This window comes from Saccopteryx bilineata, chromosome 7 (assembly GCF_036850765.1).
Source record: "Saccopteryx bilineata isolate mSacBil1 chromosome 7, mSacBil1_pri_phased_curated, whole genome shotgun sequence".
Taxonomy (NCBI): Eukaryota; Metazoa; Chordata; class Mammalia; order Chiroptera; family Emballonuridae; genus Saccopteryx; species Saccopteryx bilineata.
Window position 1 is genome coordinate 81,935,280 of NC_089496.1, and position 23,199 is coordinate 81,958,478.

At 37.0% G+C, this 23,199-nt stretch overlaps 1 protein-coding gene and 1 pseudogene across 3 annotated transcripts in view; one reads left to right on the plus strand and one right to left on the minus strand.

Annotated features, from left to right (window-relative positions):
• Positions 1–22,511, plus strand: part of TBC1D12 (TBC1 domain family member 12) — a 100,059-nt gene extending 77,548 nt beyond the window's left edge. Inside the window, exons 7-13 of one of the 3 annotated variants that reach the window (XM_066238789.1) lie at positions 4,695–4,775; positions 9,379–9,467; positions 11,628–11,699; positions 14,809–14,937; positions 15,769–15,878; positions 18,635–18,893; positions 20,702–22,510. In XM_066238789.1, the coding sequence (XP_066094886.1) occupies positions 4,695–4,775; positions 9,379–9,467; positions 11,628–11,699; positions 14,809–14,937; positions 15,769–15,878; positions 18,635–18,893; positions 20,702–20,770 (809 nt within the window). In that variant the 3' untranslated portion in view covers positions 20,771–22,510. Of the gene's footprint in view, positions 1–4,694; positions 4,776–9,378; positions 9,468–11,627; positions 11,700–14,808; positions 14,938–15,768; positions 15,879–18,634; positions 18,894–20,701 lie in introns of all 3 variants that reach the window. The other 2 variants (XM_066238791.1, XM_066238790.1) reach the window with 2 other exon arrangements.
• Positions 4,890–5,281, minus strand: LOC136310333 (ubiquitin-ribosomal protein eL40 fusion protein-like; annotated as a pseudogene).
• Positions 22,512–23,199: the final 688 nt, after the last annotated feature.

A 23,199-nucleotide genomic window follows, 5' to 3' on the forward strand; every position in this document is an offset into this window, starting at 1 on the left:
GATGTCCTTCCAGATCTTTTTTTAGAACACATAAAAAATAGTGGGTTTCTAAATAAGATAATTTTTAGGCCTTCTCTTGATCTTTCTTTTATTAGATTTTTCACACAAAAAGGAGTTTATGCCATGAGATTATTCTATGGCTAGCTTTCAGTCTAAAATCTCTGCTGAACATCTTTTCATGTCAGTATGTACGAGGTACTATAGTTGCACTGTATTCCACAGTTTGGCTGCACTGTGATCAATTTAGCCATTTTCCTAGTGATAAGTCAGTGACATATATGTTAAAAGAATATTAAAGAACTCTTTGCTACCTTTCAAATAAGAAGTGATTAAAAAGAATGAGAGCCTGGCCTGTGGTGGCACAGTGGATGAAGTATCAACCTGGGACACTGAGGTCTCTGGTTCAAAACCCTGGGCTTGCCTGCTCAAGGCACATATGGGAGTTGATGCTTCCTGCCCTCTTTCTCTCTCCCCCCCTTCCCACCTCTCTAAAATGAATAAATAAAATTGAAGAAAATAAAAAGGAATGAGAATTACCTGCATACAACTGTGACTGAAAATAATTTAGAATTGTTTATCAAAAGCCTGAAAAAAACCCCCATAACCTTTGCCTGACCTGTGGTGGTGCAATGGGTAACACATGGACCTGGAATGCTGAGGTTGCTGGATAGACAGGCACCTGGGCCTGCCCGATCAAGGCACACACGAGAAGCAGCTACTGGTGCTTCCCGCTCTTCCACTCTGCCTCCTTTTCCTCTTTTTCTCTTCTCTCGCTACAATTCAATAAATAAAATCTTTTTAAAGAAACAAAAAAACATAACCTTTGACTTATTTATTCCAGCTCTAAGAATCTAAGGAGATAATCAGGATTGGGTGGAAAAGCTTTTCTTTTTTTTTTTAATTTTGGAAAAGCTTTTCTGTAAGGATGTTCATTGCAGCAGTCTGCATCATATATATATATATATATGTATATATGTATATATGTGTATATATATATATATCTGGACAGGATTATAGCAAAAATCTTTAGTTCTAAAAGTGATGCCAACTTTGAATAGCAGGATCATAATATGATTTTTTTTTTTTTACAGGGACAGAGAGAAAGTCAGAGAGAGGGATAGATAAAGACAGACAGACAGGAACGGAGTAGCTGTTCATTGACTGCTTTCTCATATGTGCCTTGACTGTAGGCCTTCAGCAGACCGAGTAACCTTTTTTTGCTCGAGGCAGCAACCTTGGGTCCAAGCTGGTGAGCTTTTGCTCAAACCAGATGAGCCCGTGCTCAGGGTGGTGACCTCGGGGTCTCAAACCTGGGTCCTCCGCTTCCCAGTCCAACGCTCTATCCACTGCGCCACCACCTGGTCAGGCCATAATATGATTTTAAAAGTGATTTTCACAGTAATCCTATAATGAACATTTCTTTTTAAAGATTTTATTAATTTTTTAGAGAGAGGAGAGAAAGAGAGAGAGAGAGAGAGAAGGGGAGGAGCAGGAAGCATGAACTTGTAGTTGCTTCCTGTATGTGCCTTGACCGTGCGAGCCCAGGGTTTCAAACTGGCGACCTCAGCATTCTAGGTCAGCTCTATCCACTGTGTCACCACAGGTCAGGTGAACATGGTGTTTTTAACGGGACTTTTTTTTTTTTAATAGAATTTAGAGGAAGAATTAACAGTTTTTTATTTAGCTTAGAAAAGGTTATAGGTTCTACATGACTTAGCTCTTCTTTCCAAGTAAAGCAAAGGTTTCTTTTGCTTTCTGTGCTTTGAACAGATTAAAAGGAAATGTTTTTACATTACAGTTAAAACTTTACATTAGATAATTAAAATCTTGAATATTAAGAATTGTTGAACATAATGTAATTGTTTAAAGTTTTAGGGATTGGTTTTGTATACAGATGAGGTGATAAAGTATTGGTGACTGAAATTTCATTGTGTTTACAATCTTGTTTTCTTGAGAACTTTGGATTTATAATGTTAAGGTATCCTGATAACTTAGACATTGAAATATTGATTAAGTTGGTATTAACTTTTTGTGATACTGTACTCGAAAATGTTTTTAAAGCTTGAAATAACTAGGCCATTTATTTTCAAAGTAATTTTAGGTTTTCTCTAAAAAAGAATTAGGTATTTAGGAATAGAATCAATAATCATTCTCTATTTCATTAGTGGTGGGAAGGAAGCTAAATTATTATTTTGAAGTAGATTTACTTTTGATAACCTTGTTTACTTTCAATGGCTACAATAGTTTGACTCACCTGTTATATTTTTTTAATCATAAACTTATGATCATTAGGGAATAGTAGCAAAGAATAAGGGTTCTGATTTTAGTCAAATGTGGTTCAAATCTTGGTTCTATTATATATTGGGCTTGTGACCTTGGGCAAATTACTTAACATCTAGAAGTCTTAGTTTTCTTCATCTGTAAAATGAGGGTAAGATTGTTAGGTATCTTAAAGAATTGTTCTGTCTTTTTTTGTGTGATAATGAGTATAAAATTATAGAGAAAGTGAAATTTGCCGAGAGTATGTACAATATCAACATTATCAGAAAATCAGAAAGTGAAAATATGCTGATCTGTTCCTGAGATACATCTTTAAATCTGCTTCAAGTTCTACATTTGTAGATTCAAAATAAAATAAATGTAATATTCAGTCTGACCAGGCGATGGCGCAGTGGATAGAGCGTTGAACTGGGATGTAGAGGACCCACGTTCGAGACCCCAAGGTCGCCAGCTTGAGCGCAGGCTCATCTGGTTTGAGCAAAGCTCACCAGCTTGGACCCAAACTCGCTGGCTTGAGCAAGGGGTTACTCGGTCTGCTGAAGCCCCATGGTCAAGGCATATGAGAAAGCAATCAATGAACAACTAAGGTGTCTCAATGAAAAACTGATGATTGATGCTTCTCATCTCTCTCTCTCTGTTCCTGTCTGTCTGTCCCTATCTATCCCTCTCTCTGATGGTCTCTCTGTCTCTGTAAAAAAAAGTAATAAAGTAAAATAAAATAAATGTAATATTCAGTCGAGCAAGGAATTGAACTGAGATGCAGATCATCTTATTTTAGATAAACAGTATAAATCTGCCCTGGAGAGAAGTCCTTTGATATTTTGAAATGCATTACCACATTTTTACTATTGGATCAATTTTGTAGCTTCCAGAGGTGATAGATTTGTTTGGTGAGCCTTTCTTTTTCCAAGATAGCTTTAAAATTTTATAAAATTTGAATATAATAGTTAAACTGGACCTGGTTTGAAAGCAGTTTGAAATAAAAAGTGTGAACTTCAATTTGGTTTTCTCATATCTGCAAAACATTGTATATTTAAATTTAAAAATTATCCAGCGCTTATACCAAATGGAATGGGGCACAAATAATAGAAATTTTGAGCTTTAAAAATTTTTTTTTCCAAACCATTAATAATAATGAAGAGTGAACAGAAGGGAGAAGAGATCAAAATAATAAGAGTCTGTTTAAAATTTATCTAGTAAGTTATTTTATAAATATCTGATTCTTGGCGATGTAAGAATACTTACTGTGGTACAGTCATACATTGGAGTACTGGGCAGTTGAAACAATAAAGGAAAGCAGACTTACTCCACTATGTAAAGCAAGTTGCAGATCAGTGCTGTAATTAATATGGTGCTACTTTTGTGTTTTGTATTTTTGTTTTTGTTTTGCAAAAACTGAAACGTGTGTATGTATGTATGCATATTTTCATCTTTAGAGCTCTGGTAAGCATAGTTGCATTTGAGGGAAGTAAATTTATTTTTCATTCTATACTGTTTTATAATGTTTGATTTTTTAAGTTCTGTACCTGTATTACCTTTAAAAACAAAATTTTAAACAAGATTAATTGAAGCAAAAAATGTTCTTGGTACTTGGGACAGTATTTAAATCTTGGTGTTTGGGCAAGAGATATTTATTTTGCTGTTCTTTTGTTATTGAAATTTAGTTTAGTATAATTAAAATATGTGTAATGGTTAGAAAGTAAAGATAATTAAAATTTTAGAATCGAGAAAAAAATTTCAGTATTTCTGGTTTTGAAATTTTAATGAGATTCTGCATATGAACGTGTAGAGTGTGGTCTCAAAAAGTGATTGGGCACTTAAGTAAAGATGGGGTAGAGATTTTTATATGTGACCCTTTGGCTGCAAAGTTGTATAGATTTAGATAGCAGTATCATAATGGAGAAACCAGTTTCAAGAGAGAAGGAAGCAAGAACCAGCATTTGTTGAGGGTCTGTAAGATATCAGGAGCTCTACATAAATGACCTTGTTTAATCATTAGTAACCCCATAAGTAGGTATTAATTTTCTTAGTTTACAGATGAAGAAAGCCAAGTCCTAAGTAGCAGAGCTAGAATTTGAATATAGTCTGACTGACTCCAGAAATCACGTTTCTGTTATTCCACAAAGATACTCCTTTAGCAGAAGCATCTCTTCCCTGCCTCTATGTACATTCTATATTGTACCTCTTTGGATGGCTGCTCTGGAGTATTTTCATTTGCTGTTTTTCTGGTTGTATAATAAATAGTTCTGGTAGAATCAAGTACTTCAATTTGCCACATTTTTTATGCCAGCTACTTAAGGGAGACCTGACTTATAATGGGATCTTTATTATTTTAAGAGTAAAAATTAAAATATGTAAATATATTTCTTTACTACTATTTATGAATTTATGTTTTTCTCCCCCCCCCCCCCCAGAACTTTATGAAATCTTCCTATCAAGAGCAAAAGAACGGTGGAAAAGCTTCAGTGAAACAAGTTCAGAGAATGATACAGAAGGTGTGATGATGATGATGATGATTTTCATTGAAAGGGAAACTTGATTGAGGCCCCAGGGCCATGGGGTTCGGGCGGAAGGCCGCTCTGCGGACTCAGGGAGGCAGTGGCAGGGACTTATTTAACCTTCTTGGGGTGCAGCTTGTTGGTGTTTGTGGCCACACTTCTTCCTGTGGCAGTTGGCAATGGGGGGGGTGTAGGGGGGCATAACACTTATGGCAGATCTTGTCACAGTTGTACTTCTAGGCAAGCTGGCAGAGGGAGGGCTCAGTGATGCCATCCTGCAGGTGAAGCACCAAGTGCACGGTTTACTCTTTCTGAATATTGTAGTCTGGGAGAGTATGGCCATCCTCTAGCTCTTTGCCTGCAAAAAATCAGACACTGCTGGTCAAGCAAGATGCCCTCCTTGTCTTGGATTTTAGCTTTGACATTCCCAGTGGTGTCACAGGGCTCAACCTCGAGGGTGAAGGTCTTGCCAGTCAGAGTCATCACGAAGATCCGCATCTCTGCATCTGCTGGGGAGGCTGCTCCACCGCCTTGATGAAGAGGAAGGGGGTGATTATTTTTTGTTAACAAAAGTTTCTAGCCCTGACCAGGCAGTGGCACAGTGACAGAGCGTCGGACTGGGATGCCGAGGACCCAGGTTCGAGACACCGAGGTCGCCAGCTTGAGCTCGAGCTCATCTGGTTTGAGCAAAGCTCACCAGCTTGGACCCAAGGTCGCTGGCTCGAGCAAGGGGTTACTTGGTCTGCTGAAGGCCCGTGGTCAAGGCATATATGAGAAAGCAATCAATGAACAACTAAGGTGTCGCAATGAGCAATGGAAAACTAATGATTGATGCTTCTCATCTCTCCGTTCCTGTCTGTCTGTCCCTGTCTATCCCTCTCTCTTGACTCTCTCTCTGTCTCTGTAAAAAAAAAAAAGTTTCTAGATGAAAATGCAGTCACTGAAGGTGATTTTTACTATGTGTCAGGAACTATATAGTAATTGCTTTACATATATTATCACCTTTAATGTGCATAACCCTTTAGGTTATATTATCCTGGATAATATAAGGAGAAACTCAAAGTATTAATAACTTTTAAGCAGTGAAGCCATGATGTAATCTAGGTTTTTGGACTCCAGAGCCCAGGATTTAATCACAACAGTAAGACTAATGGGGTGAAAGTGTTTTTAGGCTAAGTCTTGACAATAGATGATCTTCACACCTCACTTGTGGCCTCCTGTCTTCCTTCTCGCTGACTTTCTCTCCCTAATATATTATTTATAATTCTTACTGTACCTAATCTTTGTTCATTTACTTTGCTCAAACACCCCTTCTTTTCTTCCACTGTCAATTTTTTTTCTAATCATTTTAGAGAAAATCATTTTTTCTGTTATCATAGTTTATTAAATTTAGGTAAATTTATTCAACCATCTTCTTGTCCTTCAATAATGAGAAGTCATTTGTCTGCCAGTCACTTTTCTTTCTATATTTGTCCTACTTAGTAAAAAGCAAATTTTCTTCTTTTACTTATAAGTAAAACTCTAAAAATGAATCATGGCTTAGAATAGAGAGATGGTGTATATTTTATAGTGGTTTTGTATTAACGTGTAAACAACTCTCTTAAATTCCTTGAATATTCCTTTTTTTCCGTTGTAGAATAGTGAACAATATACCTGAAACTAATGCAAAATAATATTGAATGTAAACTGTAATTAGAAAAAAAAAGTAAACAGTAAGGAGGGGAAAATTGACTAAACAAAGTTAGACAAAACTTGATTTTGAGAAGGGTTTGTGTAAGTATCGTCTTGAGACCTGTTAGCTATATCAGCTATTTGTGGGAAACTAGAAATGCAAGATACAGGTGTTTGATCATTCTTTTTATACTTATTTTTATAAAGTATTAAAAGTGTAAGAACTAAAATTTTAAGCATTTGCTTCTGAGATATTTTGTCATGAAAAAGTGGGAAAAGTTGTACTTTAGTAGAAATTAATTGAATGTAAATGAATGATTGTACCAAGGAGAAACAATGTTCTATTTAAACTTCTGATTTATTTCCTTGGTGTTTATCATTTTCAGTTGTCATTAAACTTTTTTAACCATTATGTTTTCAAATATTACCTCTGGCCCATCTCTCCTTTCCTTCTAAGACTTCAGTTACATGTATGTCAAAATTTTATAGTATCCTACAAGTCTCTTATGCTTAAAAAAATTGTTTTCTGTGAGTTAATTTAGATTATTTTATTGATCTATGTAATTGTTTTCTAACCTTTTTTTCTAAATCTATTCTCTTAAATTTGTTCAATTTCAGATACTATACTTTGTAATTCTAGAATGCTCACCTGTTTTGTTTGTTTTCGCAAAAGAGACAGAGACAGGAAGGGAGAAAGACAAGTATCAACTTGTAGTTGTGTCACTTGAGTTGTTCATTGCTTCTTTTTTTCTTTTGTATTTTTCTGAAGTTGGAAGCGGGGAGGCAGTCAGACAGACTCCCACATGCACCCACCGGGATCCACCCGGCATGCCCACCAGGGGGCGATGCTCTGCCCATCTAGGGTGTTGCTCTGTTGCAACCAGAGCCATTCTAGCGCCTGAGGCAGAGACCACAGAACCATCCTCAGCACCCAGGCCAACTTTGCTCCAATGGAGCCTTGGCTGCTGGAGGGGAAGAGAGAGACAGAGAGGAAGGAGAGGGGGAGGGGTGGAGAAGCAGGTGGGTGCCTCTCCTATGTGCCCTGGCCGGGAATCGAACCCGGGACTCCTGCATGCCAGGCTGATGCTGTACCACTGAGCCAACCGGCCAGGGCCTCATTGCTTCTTATATGTATCTTGACTGGGGGACTCAAACTGAGCCAGTGACCCCTTACTCAAGCAGCAATCTTCTTGGGCTCAAACCAGTGACCTTGGAATCACGTTGATGATCCTTCACCCAAGCCAGTGAGTGACCCTGTGCTCAATCTGGCAACCTCAGGTTTTCAAACCTGGGACCTTAGCATCTCAGGTGGATGCTGTATCCACTGCACTACCACCAGTCAGACTGTTCACATGTTTTTGGGCTTTTTTTGTTGTTGTTGTTGCTTATTCTATTTCTCTGTTAAAATTCTTTATCCTGCCTGACCTGTGGTGGCGCAGTGGATAAAGCGTCGACCTGGAAATGCTGAGGTCGCCGGTTCGAAACCCTGGGCTTGCCTGGTCAAGGCACATATGGGAGTTGATGCTTCCAGCTCCTCCCCCTTTCTCTCTCTCTGTCTCTCCTCTCTGTCTCTCCCTCTCCTCTCTAAAAATGAATAATAATAAAAAAAAAAATTAAAAAAAAAATAAAAAATTCTTTATCCTTTCATTTCATACAGTTCTCCCCATCTTTTTTTTTTATCTATTTTCTTTAACATGTAACAATTAATGTCTTTGTTTGTTAATTCTAATACTAGATCATCAGCAGGTCTGCTTCTACATATTAACTTGTTTCCCCCTTAGTTATGTTATATTTTCCTGCTTCTATGCATATCTTAAATTTTTAAATTGTATGTCAGTTTTATATAGAAAGAATGTATAAACTGAAGCTGATGTTTCTTCTGCAAAAGGAGCTTGTTCTTTTTTTGTTGTTGTTAGGCAGTTGGGTTATCACCTCCATTTACTCGGTAACTGAGCTAGGTTTGGGCAAAATTGCCGCTTTAGATAGACGTAGTTCATCTTGGATTTCAACTTCTTAATGGCAAGAACTGTCCTATTTTGATTACAGGCTCCTCCCTACATGAGATATTCCCCGAGGACCATGTCATTTGGGTGATTTCAATCTGCCTTTCTAGCTTGGCTTTCTGCACTATACTAGGCTAGCACTCAGCAAAAGTCTCATTGGAAAAAACCAAACAGACATTCAGTCTTTATCACATTAGTCTTATTTATTCTTTGAAAAGCTTTTCTGGTTTCTCTTTCCCCAAGCAAAGTACCTTTGTCTATGGCACGTGTAATCCTGAACCCATTCCCAGACTTGGCAGATGGCCATAGAAAGAAAAACAACCCCTGGTATCCACTCACCTAGGAAAGGCTTTTCACTTTCTGGGATTTACATTCTCTGGACCTTTCTGTATACACAGCTCTATTATGTTTTTTGGTTTTTTTTTTATTTTAACAAGAGAAAGGGAGAGAGAGACACACACAGAACATCGATCTGTTCCTGTGTGTGCCCTGACCAGAGATTGAACCAGCAACCTCTGTGCTTAAGGATGATGCCCAGCCAACTGAGCCATTCAGCCAGGGCCTCTCTTATGCCTTTTAAAAATTTTTTGATACTTGAAATTTATTTGTTTTTTTCTATTATTGTGAGAGTGATCATCTACCCAACCTCAGAGGATAGGGGGCGGACAAGAAAAAACAAAACCATACCTTCTAAAAGAAAACTGGAAGTAGAAACCCTTCACCATATAACTTTCTGATAAATTTATAGGTATTTTCTTCACAGAAGAGGCTCCATTCCAATGGAAACTTTGTGGTTTTTCTTTAAATTTCTTGATTATTTAGCTTTCCTTAAGAAACATATAAGCTATATGATCATTCTGTGTTTACAAGATTGATCTGGGTATCGCCAAATAATTGTATTAACTTTATTTACCTGGCAATTACAGGTGTGTCTGTTGCTGATCGGGAGGCCAGTCTGGAATTAATTAAGTTGGACATATCCCGTACATTTCCCTCTCTCTACATTTTTCAGAAGGTGAGTGTTTCTAACCCGTTTTTACTATTTTTTAAAAATTCCAAGTAAACAAACCTCTAAATTCATAGCTATTATTAATTAAAAGGCAAAACTATAAAACTCAGGGAATTTTATATAAGAAATGTAAAACTAGTATAAAAATTTATTATTTTATTCCACTGCAGTTAGCATAGCACATAATAATGTTATGCAGTAATTACTTGATGAATTATTGTTAAGGTAGATTTTTTTGTTTTGCTTTTTTTTTGTTTTTTTTGTTTGTTTGTTTTTTGTATTTTTCTGAAGCTGGAAACGGGGATGCAGTCAGACTGTTTGTTTGTTTTTTGTATTTTTCTGAAGCTGGAAATGGGGATGCAGTCAGACAGACTCCCGCATGCGCCCTACCGGGATCCACCCAGCACGCCCACCAGGGGGGGATGCTCTGCCCATCTGGGGTGTCGCTCTGTTGTGACCAGAGCCACTCTAGCGCCTGAGGCAGAGGCCATGGAGCCATCCCCAGCGCCCGGGCCATCTTTGCTCCAATGGAGCCTTGGCTGCTGGAGGGGAAGAGAGAGACAGAGAGGAAGGAGAGGGGGAGGGGTGGAGAAGCAGATGGGCGCTTCTCCTGTGTGCCCTGGCCGGGAATCGAACCCAGGACTTCGCACGCCAGGCTGATGCTCTACCACTGAGCCAACCGGTCAGGGCCTGTTTTGCTTTTTATTCTGTAAGATATTTAAATGTTAACAGTTGGCCTAGAAAATTGTTAAATATAAAGGAATTTGTCCCCAAACTTAAAAGTTTTTAATAATTACTATTTAAATAGAAAAAAACATTTTTTTGTGTGTAGAAGCTATTAAGAATAAGTTTCTTACAGAGCTATAAAGAAGAGCATAGGGAATATAGTCAATAATATTGTAATAACTATGTATGGTACCAGATGGGTACTAGACTTATTGTGAGGAATCACTTTATAAGTTATATAAATGTCTAACCCTTATGCTGTACACCAGAAGCTAGTATAATATTGAATGTCACCTGTAATTGAAAAGAAAAAAAAATTTAAGTTGCTTATATTTTAGAGGTATTATATTTTATGGGTACTTTATATTTGACTCAAATCCTTACATACTGAATTTTCTCTATCATCTTTAGATTTATAAAATGTGATAAAAATTTTTACTATTAAGATAAAAATTGCCTGACCAGGCAGTGGTGCAGTGGGTAGAGTGTCGGTTTGGGATGCAGAGGACCCAGGTTTGAAACCCCGAAGTCACCAGCTTGAGCATGGACCCATCCAGCTTAAGCTCAGGGTCACTGGCTTGAGTGTGGGATCATAGACATGACCCCATGGTTGCTGGCTTGAGCAAGGGGTCACTTGCTCTGCTGTAGCTCCCTGTTCAAGGCACATATGAGAAAGCAATCAATGAACAACTAAGGAGCCATGGGGAAGAATTGATGCTTCTCATCTCTCTCCCTTCCTGTGTGTCGGTCTCTATCTGTTCTTCTTTGTCTCTCTCTCTGTGTCTCTATCACACACACAAAAAAAGATAAAAATTACTAGTAAACTTAGTGTGGCTTGATGGTATTTTTTTTGTTGTTAAAATTGTATTATATAAAATGAAACAAGGTTTTATTCGTAATCTTATTGTACCAAATCCAGGAGTCTTTAAAATTGTACATAAACTGTACTGCTCACAAAAATTAGGGGATATTTTATTGCTGAATATGAAGTGATAAAATAACCCCTAATTTTTGTGAGGAGTATATATAGCTTGTATCCCTCGAGTGAGTTTGTTAGATGGTCTTGTTGTTCAGAATTAATATTTTTAAATTTTTATTTACTGATTTGAGAGAGGGGGGGAGAAACAACTATTTGTTGTTTCATTTATTTCTACATTCATTGGTTGATTCTTGTATGTGCCCTGATTGGGGATCAAACCTGCATACCTGATGAATTGGAATGATGCTCTAAACCAACTGAGCTATCCGGCCAGGGCCCAAATTGTTTTTATTAATTCTTTAGAAAACATCTTGGCAGAGTGCATTTAGAATGTTTCTGACAATGAATAAATGTACTCAAAGTAGCATTTAGGAAGAGCTAAAGTTTATTAATATGTTACTTGAGAATTAACTTGGAGACCATTATTTGTATAGTTTGACATTTCATTTTTCTCTCCTAAGGGTGGCCCATATCATGATGTCTTACATAGTATTTTAGGGGCATATACATGTTACAGACCTGATGTTGGTTATGTAAGTATTTGTTTCTGTTTTTTTTTTTAATATAAACATTTAATCTGTCTCATCTAAATATATTAGCTCCCAAATGTGTGTATCTCTATGTCTTTTTTTCTTCGGGCCTATCAACTTCACCTAGAGAGGAACCTTTCCGTCTCCTACTAGAGGGTTATGAGACTGGCTGCCATCTTTCTGGGGGAGCATCAGGGGATTTCACCATTCTTTTTGTAAACTTTCATTTATTGCCACTACTTTTGATATAGTGCCTTACCACCTTCTTCCTAACCTTTGTTTTCCTGACTATGCCTCCAGGTTGAGGGAAGGATAGGAAAGGGGATTTGCTCCTTTTACAGTATTTCAACTAATTATAATTTTAGTCCTACCTCTCTGTTTCAGAGAAACCTGATAACTTTAGTTCCTGAGTCTTCCAGATTTCGCAGCTGACCTGGCTTACTGCTTATTGGCTCTTTCCTCTGCAGATGTTTTAATTTCAATAATCTCTGTTTAGTTAAATTAAAATCTCTAAAATGCCATGTTTATTTTTAGAGTTTTACTTACAGACAACAGAAAATTGTTTGCTTTCTAAGAAGCAGAACAAATATAGAAAGAAAAGTGACTAAGAGACAAACAGCTTTACATTCAAAGAACAGAGCTGGTTGAATAAATTTACCTAAAGTTACTAAACTACGATAACAGGCAAAAAAAAGTTTCTGTTTTCTCCAAATTGATTAGGAAAAATGTTGATGAGAGTAGAGAGAGAAAGATGGGGTCTCTGGGAGAATACATAAACAAAGATTAAGGCATGATACAACTTTCCCTAGCACCAAATCTGGCACTTTCTCTCTTTACTTGCTTTACTTTTTCCGTAGTGCTTATCACCTTTTAATATAATATGTGATTTAATTTGTTGTTTATTGTCTGTCTCCTTCTAAACTGTAAGAATCTTTTATTCACTGAAGTATCTCAAATACATAGAACAATGCCTTTCATATGGCAATAAGCACATAATATTTGTTGAATGAATGAACGAACGGTTGGCTCAGTGGTAGAGCATTGGCCCAGTGTGTGGATGTCCTAAGTTTGATTCCCTTTCAGAGCACACAGAAGTAACCATTTGCTTTTCTACCCCTCCCCCTTCTCTCTTTAGCTGTCTCTTATTTCCTCCCACAGCCATGGCTTAGTTGGAGCAAGTTGGCCCTAGGCACTGAGGATGGCTCCTTGGCCTGGCCTCAAGCGCTAAAAATAGCTCAATTGCCGAGCAATGGAGCAATGGCCCTAGATGGGCAGAGCATCACCCAGTAGGGGGCTTGCTGGGTAGATCCGGGTTGGGGTGCATGCGGGAGTCTGTTTCTCTACCTCCCTGCTTCTCACTTAAGAAAGAAAATGAATAAATGAATGAACTAATGTGCAAATGAACATGCAGCAAAATACAGTAAGTTATTCCAGGTAGCCACCCTATTGTGAAGGCTGTAAAATTCCTTTATTTTAAAACAAAAGTAAGGAGATGAAGGTTTTATGACTTCTGGGTAAACATGGCATATAGAACAGTCACAGAAGAAGCCAGAGAAGTAGGAGGAGAACAAAAAAATATTGGGTCACAGAAGCTAAGAGAATTCTGCTAAGTGGGTAGGAAAGTGCCCATTGGCATTTTTATAATAAATATCATTGGTCACCCTGGTAAGAGAAGTTTCAAGATAGTATAGTAGTGGAGTGGGAATCCAGATTCAAGTGGGCTAGAGAGTTTAAAGGTTGCTAAGAAAGTTGAAAGAGACAGAGGCATTTCAAATTTTCTTAGTGTCCTCTCTGTGTAAGTCTGTTATACTAATCTCTGCCAGAAGGAAGTGCTTGATAAACCTTTTTAAATGAAAGAATGAGTATTTTTATAATAGCAGTTCCATATCATCTGTCTGCTAAGGACTGTACAGTAGTTCCTTATAACTCACAAGCAAACATTAGATAGCATAGCCTTTTACTTAAGGTCTTTTCCTATTTGTAAATATATCCTACTTTTTCTAATTTCTCCCATTATTTCCATTATAAATCTTGTGCTCCCACTGGGCTGGTTCTATATGTCTTTACTCATGTGTCTTAGAATGCATTTTTATTTTATCCTCCTTTTCAGATATCCGGTCTTACTATCTCAACCTCTACAACTTTTTTTTTAGAGTTTCATCAGCACTTCTCATAGTTCTCTGTCTCTCTGTCTTTTAATATATTGATTTGAGAGAGAGAGAGAGATTGATTTGTTGTTCCACTTAGGCATTCACTGGTTGATTCTTCTATGTACCCTGACCGGGGATCGAACCTGCAACCTAGGCATATTGGAATGATGCTCTAACCAACTGAACTACCTAGCCAGGGCCTCATGGTGTACTTTTTTTTGTTTTTTGAGAGAGAGAGAAAGAAAGGAGGAGCAACAACAGAGACAGGAAGGGAGAGAAATGAGAAGCATCAGTTCTTCATTGAGGCACCTTAGTTGTTCATTGATTACTTTCTCATATGTGCCTTGATGGGAGGAGAGGGTACTGCAGCCAAGCCATTGACCCCTTGCTCAGGCCAGCGACCTTTGGGCTCAAGTCAGGACCATAGCGTCACTTCTGTGATCCCATGCTCGAGTCGGTGAGCCCACACTCAAGCTGGCAACGTCGGGGTTTCAACCCTGGGTTCTCAATATCCCAGGCTGATGCTCTATCCACTGCACCACCGCCTGGTCAGGCCATAGTTCACTTTTATTCTTTGCTCCTCAATTTCTACCTCAGACAAATGTGTTATAACAAGACATCACCTGATTTTTATTAAATTCTGTGATTCTGTACTCTGAAAAACTTCAAATGAAGAGGAAATAAACTAGGTAGTACACAGAGAGATAGATTGTGTAGCAAGTAAAAGCTAATACTTTTTTCCAAAAAGTTCTCTTAATACTTCTTAAACCATACTGTGTGATCAAGATATTTAAAATTAGGGAGATTATTATCGAGTTCTCTATATGTATCTGACGGGGGGGGGGTGAATTTTGGTTAATTTTACATTGTAATAGCACTTTGTAATTTTTCAGGAATGCAATAAAATATAGAATTATTATTATAAGCCCATTTTTGTTGTTGTTTTTTTTCCCCTTTAAAAGGTGCAAGGGATGTCCTTCATAGCAGCAGTTCTCATTCTCAATTTGGAAGAGGCAGATGCTTTCATTGCATTTGCAAATCTACTGAATAAGCCATGCCAATTGGCCTTCTTCCGTGTGGATCATAGCATGGTATGGACATTTGGAATGAACCATGTTTTTCATTGACTGTCAGTTTCAGTAGTCTGAATGCCCTTTTAGAGTGAAAACAATAAAAGATTAAATTAATCTGATCTAAAATAAACTTTTTATTGATTAAGTATATTTTTATAATGCTTAATGAAAAGACTCATAAAGAGGTGTTAAGCAAGATTTTCTGTTAACTAATGATTGAGGATTTAATTTTTTATTTAATGATTGATTTGAGACAGAGAGAGAAATACTGATTGTTGTTCCATTTATTTATGCATTCATTGGTGGTTCTTTTTTTTTTTTTTTTTTTTTTTTTTTGCATTTTTCCAAAGCTAGAAACAGGGAGGCAGTCAGACAGACTCCCGCATGTGCCCAACTGGGATCCACCTGGCATGCCCACCAGGGGGCGATGCTCTGCCCATCTTGGCGCATCGCTCTGCTGCAATCAGAGCCATTCTAGCGCCTGAGGCAGAGGCCACAGAGCCATCCTCAGCGCCAATGGAGCCTTGGCTGCGGGAGGGGAAGAGAGAGACAGAGGAAGGAGAGGGGGCGGGGTGGAGAAGCAGATGGGTGCTTCTCCTGTGTGCCCTGGCCGGGAATCAAACCCGGGACTCCTTCACGCCAGGCCAACGCTCTACCACTGAGCCAACCGGCCAGGGCCTCATTGGTGGTTCTTATATGTGCCCAGACTAGGAATCAAACCCACAACATTGGCAAATTGGGATGATGCTCTAACCAACTGAGCTACTTGGCCAGGGCCTGATTGAAGATTTAATTTTTCTATTTCTAGAGCATACTTTTTAATAATTTTGTTGATATTTCTATCTTTAGATGTTGAAATATTTTGCAACATTTGAAGTATTTTTTGAAGAAAATCTCTCCAAACTATTTCTTCATTTCAAATCTTATAGTCTTACACCAGACATATACTTGATAGACTGGTAAGTCATAACAAACATAAAATATACTAATTAGAAGGAAACAGAATATAACTTTTTGAGTGTTTTTTGGAACTAGATTAAATCTCATGCATGGGGAACATATACATAAAATCCTCTTCCTTTTCAAATAAAGTAAATCACATTTTTGTAAGGAGATATTTTGTTAAGAGCATGGATTCTGGGTTGAAATCAGAATCTCTCAATTTGTGTTTTAGTTTCTTATCTATGAAATGGGAATAATACTACTATATTTTGAGTTTTAGTAAGGGTATTTTACATGAATTATCTCATTCAATGCCCTGTACATACTAAGCTTTCAGAAAGAGTTGCTAACCCTTTCTTTAGTTAACACATGAGGGCTTATGATAGTTATGATAGAGTTATTTTAATGAAGGGCTTTGTTTTTTTTCAAGGCTTTGTCCAGCTTTCTGACACAGGAATGATGCCTTATTTAGGTGCTAATGTCTTTTTACAACTTGACAATTCTAGCTCTTATGTTTTAACTTGGAAGGCTTGTCTAAGACTCTGGTAAGCAGTAGTCAACTGATTATAGAGTGGCAGGTGAATTTTGCCAAAGGAATGGAGCAGTTGATCTCCATGGCATAACAGAAAGAGTAGGATAAAAATACATATGAAGCATTTAAACCTTAAATCCTAATCATTTGAAATCAGTGGGTTTCATGTAAGTTTTTTTTAAGATTATATTTATTCATTTTAGAGAGGAGAGAGAGAGAACGAGAAAAAGGGGGAGGAGCAGGAAACATCAACTCCCATATGTGCCATTACCAGGCAAGTTCAGGGTTTTGAACTGGAGACCTCAGCATTCCAGTTTGATACTTTATCCATTAGTAAGTTTTAATATAGAAAAATAAATAATGACATTGGTAAAATATGATCTTCCCAATTTGGGCCTCTTTTATTTAGGCATTTTAAAAAACAAGTTTTTTTTTTCCTTTTACAATTGAGAGGAGGGGAGATAGAGAGACAGACTCCAGCATGTGCCCCAACCAGGATCCACCCAGTGCCATTTGGTGCCAGTACTCTGTCCATTTGGGGCCATGCTCACAACTGAGCTATTTTTAGTGCCTGAGGCAGAGGCTTCATGGAGTCATCCTCAGCGCCTGAGGCTGATGTGCTCAAACCAATTAAGCCATGGTTGTGGGAGCAAAGAGAGAGAGAGAAGCAAGAGGGGGTAGAGTGGAGAAGCAGATGGGCACTTCTCCTATGTGCCCTGATCCGGAATTGAACCTAGGACATCCACATGCCAAGATGATGTTCTACCACTGAGCTAACCAACCAGGGCAAAAACAAGTAATTTTTAAATGTATTTTCCTTTCATTTCCACTAGGAACACTCGAGTTCCTCTGGGAAGGGCCCTAGGTAATGAGTATTATATCATCAAATACTAAATATGTAAAGAAGGGGGTAAAATAACTCAATTGTCAGTCTTGAGGAATGTGAACATGAGGTAAATCAGTATCACAATTGATATATGGAGCAGGATAGAACTGATAATGAGGGATTACTATGTCTGCTCACAAAAACTAGGGGATATTTCAAAATGAATATGAAGCTATGAAATATCCCCTAGTTTTTGTGAGCAGTGTATTAGAAACTGCCTAGGCACTGCTGTTACCCTTTCTCATTTTGAATAGTATGTTAGTATTCTCTGTACCACCAAGAGTATTCTTTCTGTTATGCCATTAAATATGTGTTTTTACTCGAAAAAGTAGACATGGATTTTTGTTTCACTGCCTCTATGAATTATTATATACAAATCCAAGAATCAACTGTGCAGGAAAACAGAGGAATAAATAAGTGGCAGTGCTAAAGAGTATTTTTTTTTTTTTTGGTTGGAGAGTTTTTAGTTTCCTGTCTCAAGTTTAAATCAGCCCTAACCTAAAAGAAACACAGTCTATGTAAAAACTGGGTACTTTCTTTGCGAGTGCAACCTCCCCAACCAAATACCACCTGAAGCACCACTGGAAATTGAATTATCTAATCAGACATTGTCAGCAAGGATGGGGATAAACCATTTTGGTGATTCTGTTGGAGTGTTAACATGCTCCAAAAGAAATAGCAAGTAAAGTTTGGTTAAGGGGGAAGGAAAAAAAAACAGTGGATGTTTGTGGAAAGAGAAGAGAAAAGGGAAAAGTAAGACTATCATTTTGTATTTAGATTACTAAAAGATGATACTTGGGTTCCTTATATGTATAGTAAGAATAATAACTAACTTTTATTGATCATTTCTTATGTGCCAGTCACTGTTCTAAAAACACTTTACGTTTATTAACGCCTTTTATTTTCCAAACAATACTGAGGTAGGTAGCATTAGCTATTCTTTACTAATGAGGAAACTGAGGTACAACAAGAATAAATAATCTTGCTCAAAATAGCATCAGTAATAAGTTGCATATCTAAGGTTCAAACCCAGGCATTTGGTTTCAGAGTCATACCTTAAAAACTAGGCTGTTCTACCATTCTAGTTTGTGTTGGACCGTGTCTCTACATAGGTTGTAGATTCATGTAATTTCATTATTTATTACTTAATTTTATATTACTTTAGCTCTTTGAGGGAAGGGGCCATATTTTATTTGCCTTTAATCCCTAATTTTCCTTTTTACCACTATTTTTATATAGAAATGTTTAATGAGTGAATAAATAAATAAATGAAAATTTTCTTTCTTTCTTTCTTTCTTTCTTTATTTATTTTTTTAATGAAAATTTTCAATGACTGTTTTTTCCCCTGATTTTAGGATCTTCACCTTGTATAGCAAATCACTACCACTTGATCTGGCATGTCGAGTCTGGGATGTATTTTGCAGAGATGGGGAGGAATTTTTATTTAGGACCGGATTGGGGATCCTTCGATTATATGAAGATATTCTCCTGCAGATGGATTTTATTCATATAGCACAGTTTCTAACTAAATTACCAGAAGATATAACATCAGAAAAGCTGTTCAGCTGTATTGCAGCTATTCAGATGCAGAATAGTACCAAAAAATGGACTCAGGTAGGGTGACATTTTCCTACTTCTAATAGATGTGTTAAAGCAATTTGTTGACTTTTTATTAAAAAGTTGCATAATCTCAAAAAAAGTTACATATTTCTCAAATGTTAGTGCTTAAATTAAAAATAATCTTTTAAAAATAATTCTTTAAAAGAATAAGAGTTTAAAATCAATTGTTCTTCCACCTATCCAAATCTATGGATTTATTTTTGTGTGAATTCTTTAATACCTTATGAGTTTAGTGAAGTACAATCTGTAATAGTGAACCAGAACAAATACATTATTACTTTAGTACTTCTTCCTCCCTCCCTCCCTCCCTCACTCCCTCCCTTTTCCTTTTTTTTTTTAGAATATGTTTATTAAAGCTGGGGATAGTGAAACAAGGAAGGGCCTAAGATGGAAGAAGCACCCTGATAAGAGCCTAGCCGGGCTGCTTTGGCTCAGCAGAGATGTTACAGGAAGAAGTGAGCCAAGGCTGGGCTGCTGTCAGCTCCCTGGAGAGGCAGAGAAAAGGGTCCTTGAGAACAGGTTCGGGGTTTAGCCTGGGATGAGCTGCCGCTTGCCCATTGCTCCCCTGGTGGCAGGTCTAGGTGGGTTCCTTAGAGCAGGGGTCCCCAAACTACGGCCCGTGGGCTGCATGCGCCCCCCTGCGGCCATTTATCCGGCCCCCGCCACACTTCCAGAAGGGGCACCTCTTTCATTGGTGGTCAGTGAGAGGAGCAAAGCGTGGTGTCGCTCACATACAGTACTACTTCCGGTGACGTGGGACGCACCCATCACGGCTCGGGAAGCGCGTCATATCACTTGTTATGGCTAGCAGTGACAAATATGGAACCGGATATTGACCATCTCATTAGCCAAAAGCAGGCCCATAGTTCCCATTGAAATATTGGTCAGTTTGTTAATTTAAATTTACTTGTTCTTTATTTTAAATATTGTATTTGTTCCCGTTTTGTTTTTTTACTTTAAAATAAGATGTGCAGTGTGCATAGGGATTTGTTCATAGTTTTTTTTATAGTCCGGCCCTCCAACAGTCTGAGAGACAGTGAACTGGTCACCTGTGTAAAAAGTTTGGGCCTTAGAGTTTATGAGATGCATGCCTGTAAGGGAAGAAGAGGGGCAAGGGAAAGGAGCTGGGTCCTTCCTAGAATATTCAGCTGATGAATAGTCTACATTGGTATTTCAAATAGACAGCAATTATATTAAACATGTGCTGTGTACTAAGGATTTGTAATAGAAAGACAATGACATATGAGCCTCACTGGCTTTTTAGATGCTTAGTCTTATTAGGGAAGCAAACATTGGCAGTCTAACTGACATAAAAGATAGCATTATCATTTGTTCCATGAAATAAAAGCAGTAGGCATTATAAATAAGCTCATAGGTTTATTGCTTATGAAAATGAAATGTAAGAATATTGTTCCAGAAAATGTTCTGTTACCAAATAGTAATTTAAGAATACAGAGTAGGGCAAAAGCACATTTATAGTTTTGAGTTCTCAAAACACAGAGTTTATTCTTATTTTATTATTTATTAACTATTGTATTATTTTCCATATGAATAACTGTGAACCTGCTTTTGCCCTACCTTATATTTAACAAGTGATAAAAACTGGAGTCTAATTATATACTGTAAAATTGGATTGGAACAAAAGAATTTGAGAATGGCAGTCTCAAACTTAATTCTGGGGACAGAGTTTTAACATATATAAAGCTTTTTCATGTGAATAAACTATTTAAATATCTTAGTTAAATCTTTTTAACCTGCGTGATAGTTTTTTGAGGTTTAATCTTTACTCCGTATAATTTCAGGTCTTTGCATCTGTAATGAAGGATGTTAAAGAAGGAGAGAAGAATAATAGTCCTGCTCTGAAAAGCTAATCTTCAAAATTAACAGGCTAATTGAAATATAAATTTTTTTTGATAAAAGTTGTTTCCTGTATAAAAAGCATGAAGAAATCTAAAAGAATCAAGACATGGAAAACTGCTGATTTTGAATTCCATGGCTGAAGTAAAATGAGGAACCTATTGACAGTATTAATAAAAAAGTATTTTGTAGGGAAAGTCATTTTAAAAAAGAAAAGGTTTAAATTCCACGATTTGGAGTGAACAGTAATGCAATAAAATTTTTTAACTGCTTTGAAGATACTTCAAATTTTTACAACATCTTTTCTTTTTTAACCGTTACCATAAAGACACTTTGGAGGTCAGAGCAGGATTGTAAATACTACTTTAACTTCCAAAATACTATTTTAAATAAACACCTTAGTACAGATACTGTCTATAGCTAGTTTTGTCCTTCTGAAGGTATTACAGACCAAGAATTAGCAACTTTGTTGTAAAATTTAAGTTACTGAATTTATTTCAATTCACAGGTTGAAGCAAATTTTGGTTATCTGGAAATATTTGGGAAATTGATTTGCATATGTTTAGGTGTTTTTCCACAGTATCATGTCTATTTGTTTCTGAAGGGAAATTTATTTCTCCTTAAGGAATTCCTGTTACTCAAAAGAATTTTAGCCTTTCTGTTTCTAGTTTAAAAAATTGTTCATCTGATAATTTAAGAAAGCTAACTGGTAGAAGGAAAGTTCTTTGCACTTTAGTGGACTGAAGACTTGATTTGGGAAGTCCATAAATATAAATGAGGTTTTTCACTGGTAAAGAGTAAAAAGTATGAATTCTGACAGTTCTTAAATAGCATGCTACTTGGCAAGACTTGAAATTTTTTAGTTAAAATTCCTTCACTGTTTGTAGAAATAAAATTTATTAATTTCTGTTTGAAATTTTAAACCTTAATGTGCAGCCAAGTCCATGACTTGTAAAATACTGTGCATAATTTTCTAATCAATGGAAATAAGAATAAAAGAAAAAGATAAAGTGAACTTTCTAATGAGTCTAACTTTGATGGTAGAGGATAAAGTAATTATTCGTTATTGGTAAATTGACATTAAATTTATTATAATATGTTTAATTCTTAAACCTAAAATAAATCACTTGAGTATTATGAGTGATATCTATATAACACAATATTTGATTAATAATTAGATTTATTATGTGCTTTTATGTTGCTGTGTGGTTTGAAACAACACTCAAACACACTCTTTCTGTTAGTGGTATATTGTCTTCAAACTAACAAGCCTAAGAACCTTGTTAGTGTAGTGACTGCCTCTTTAAGACTATGGGACCAGATGTGCCCATAAATTTTTACCCCATGGGTCATTCTAGCCTAGGGACCACTAGTAGAACTCTCAGAAGTTAACTCCTGTTACAGGAGCTTGCTTAGTGAAAACTAGTAGTATAATAAAATATTGAGGGAGCCCCCAGGGTCTTAATAGGTTTTACAATAACATTTTGACTCTGGTAACTACTTCCTTCATATAGGTGACCCCGATAGAGGAAATGTAAACCCTGGTAGTAATCTCATTGAGGTTAAGCTACCTGCCTGAGTTTAATCTTCCTTTTGTGTATTTGTTTCCTGAGTTGGATGTAAGTTACTGTATTTCTTTTTCTCATTGTTGTTATTGTACAGTTTCTTTACTTTTCAAGTATAAATGTGTATATAAAATGCAAATACAAGAAATTTACTAAAAACCACTATTAACAATTACTGTGTAAATAAAACTTGTACACAGAGTAATTACTTGAAAATGAATCTTCATTATTTTGGGGTTATATGGTTTATTTAACCACATTTGGAGAGAAAAGTGATAAATTTTTCCTCGCCAAATTTCTCTTTTGAGGTATGCACTTGGTCTTCAGCCCTTTATGACTGTCAGTACTGGCAGCTAAAAGATCATATTGTATCTTCCCTTGAAACTCTATACAGACAATATGGGGTTATTCACATAATCAGTATAGACAGTTTTTCTTTTGGTTCAAGTATATTTTCAAAAATTAACTTTTCCTACAGTCTTCAACATAATGTGAAATTTAACATAGTGTTTCATTTTGTCTACTTTATATATATATATATTTTTTTTTTTTTTTTTTCTTTTCTTTTCTTTTCTTTAGCAGCCTGACCAGGCAGTGGTATAGTGGATAGAGAGAGCATTGACCTGGGATGCTGAGGACCCAGATTCGAAACCCAGCGGTCGTTGGCTTGAGCGTGGGCTCATCTGGCTTGACTGGTCACCATCTTGAGCGTGGAGTCAGTGGCTTGAGGGTGGATTCATGGGTATGACCCCCAAAGGTTGCTGGCTTGACCCCAGGATTGCTAGCTTGAACCCAAGGTCGCAGCCTTGAGAAAGAGGTCACTGGCTCAGCTGTAGCCCCCCACCCCAAGGCACATATGAGAAAGCAATCAGTGAAGA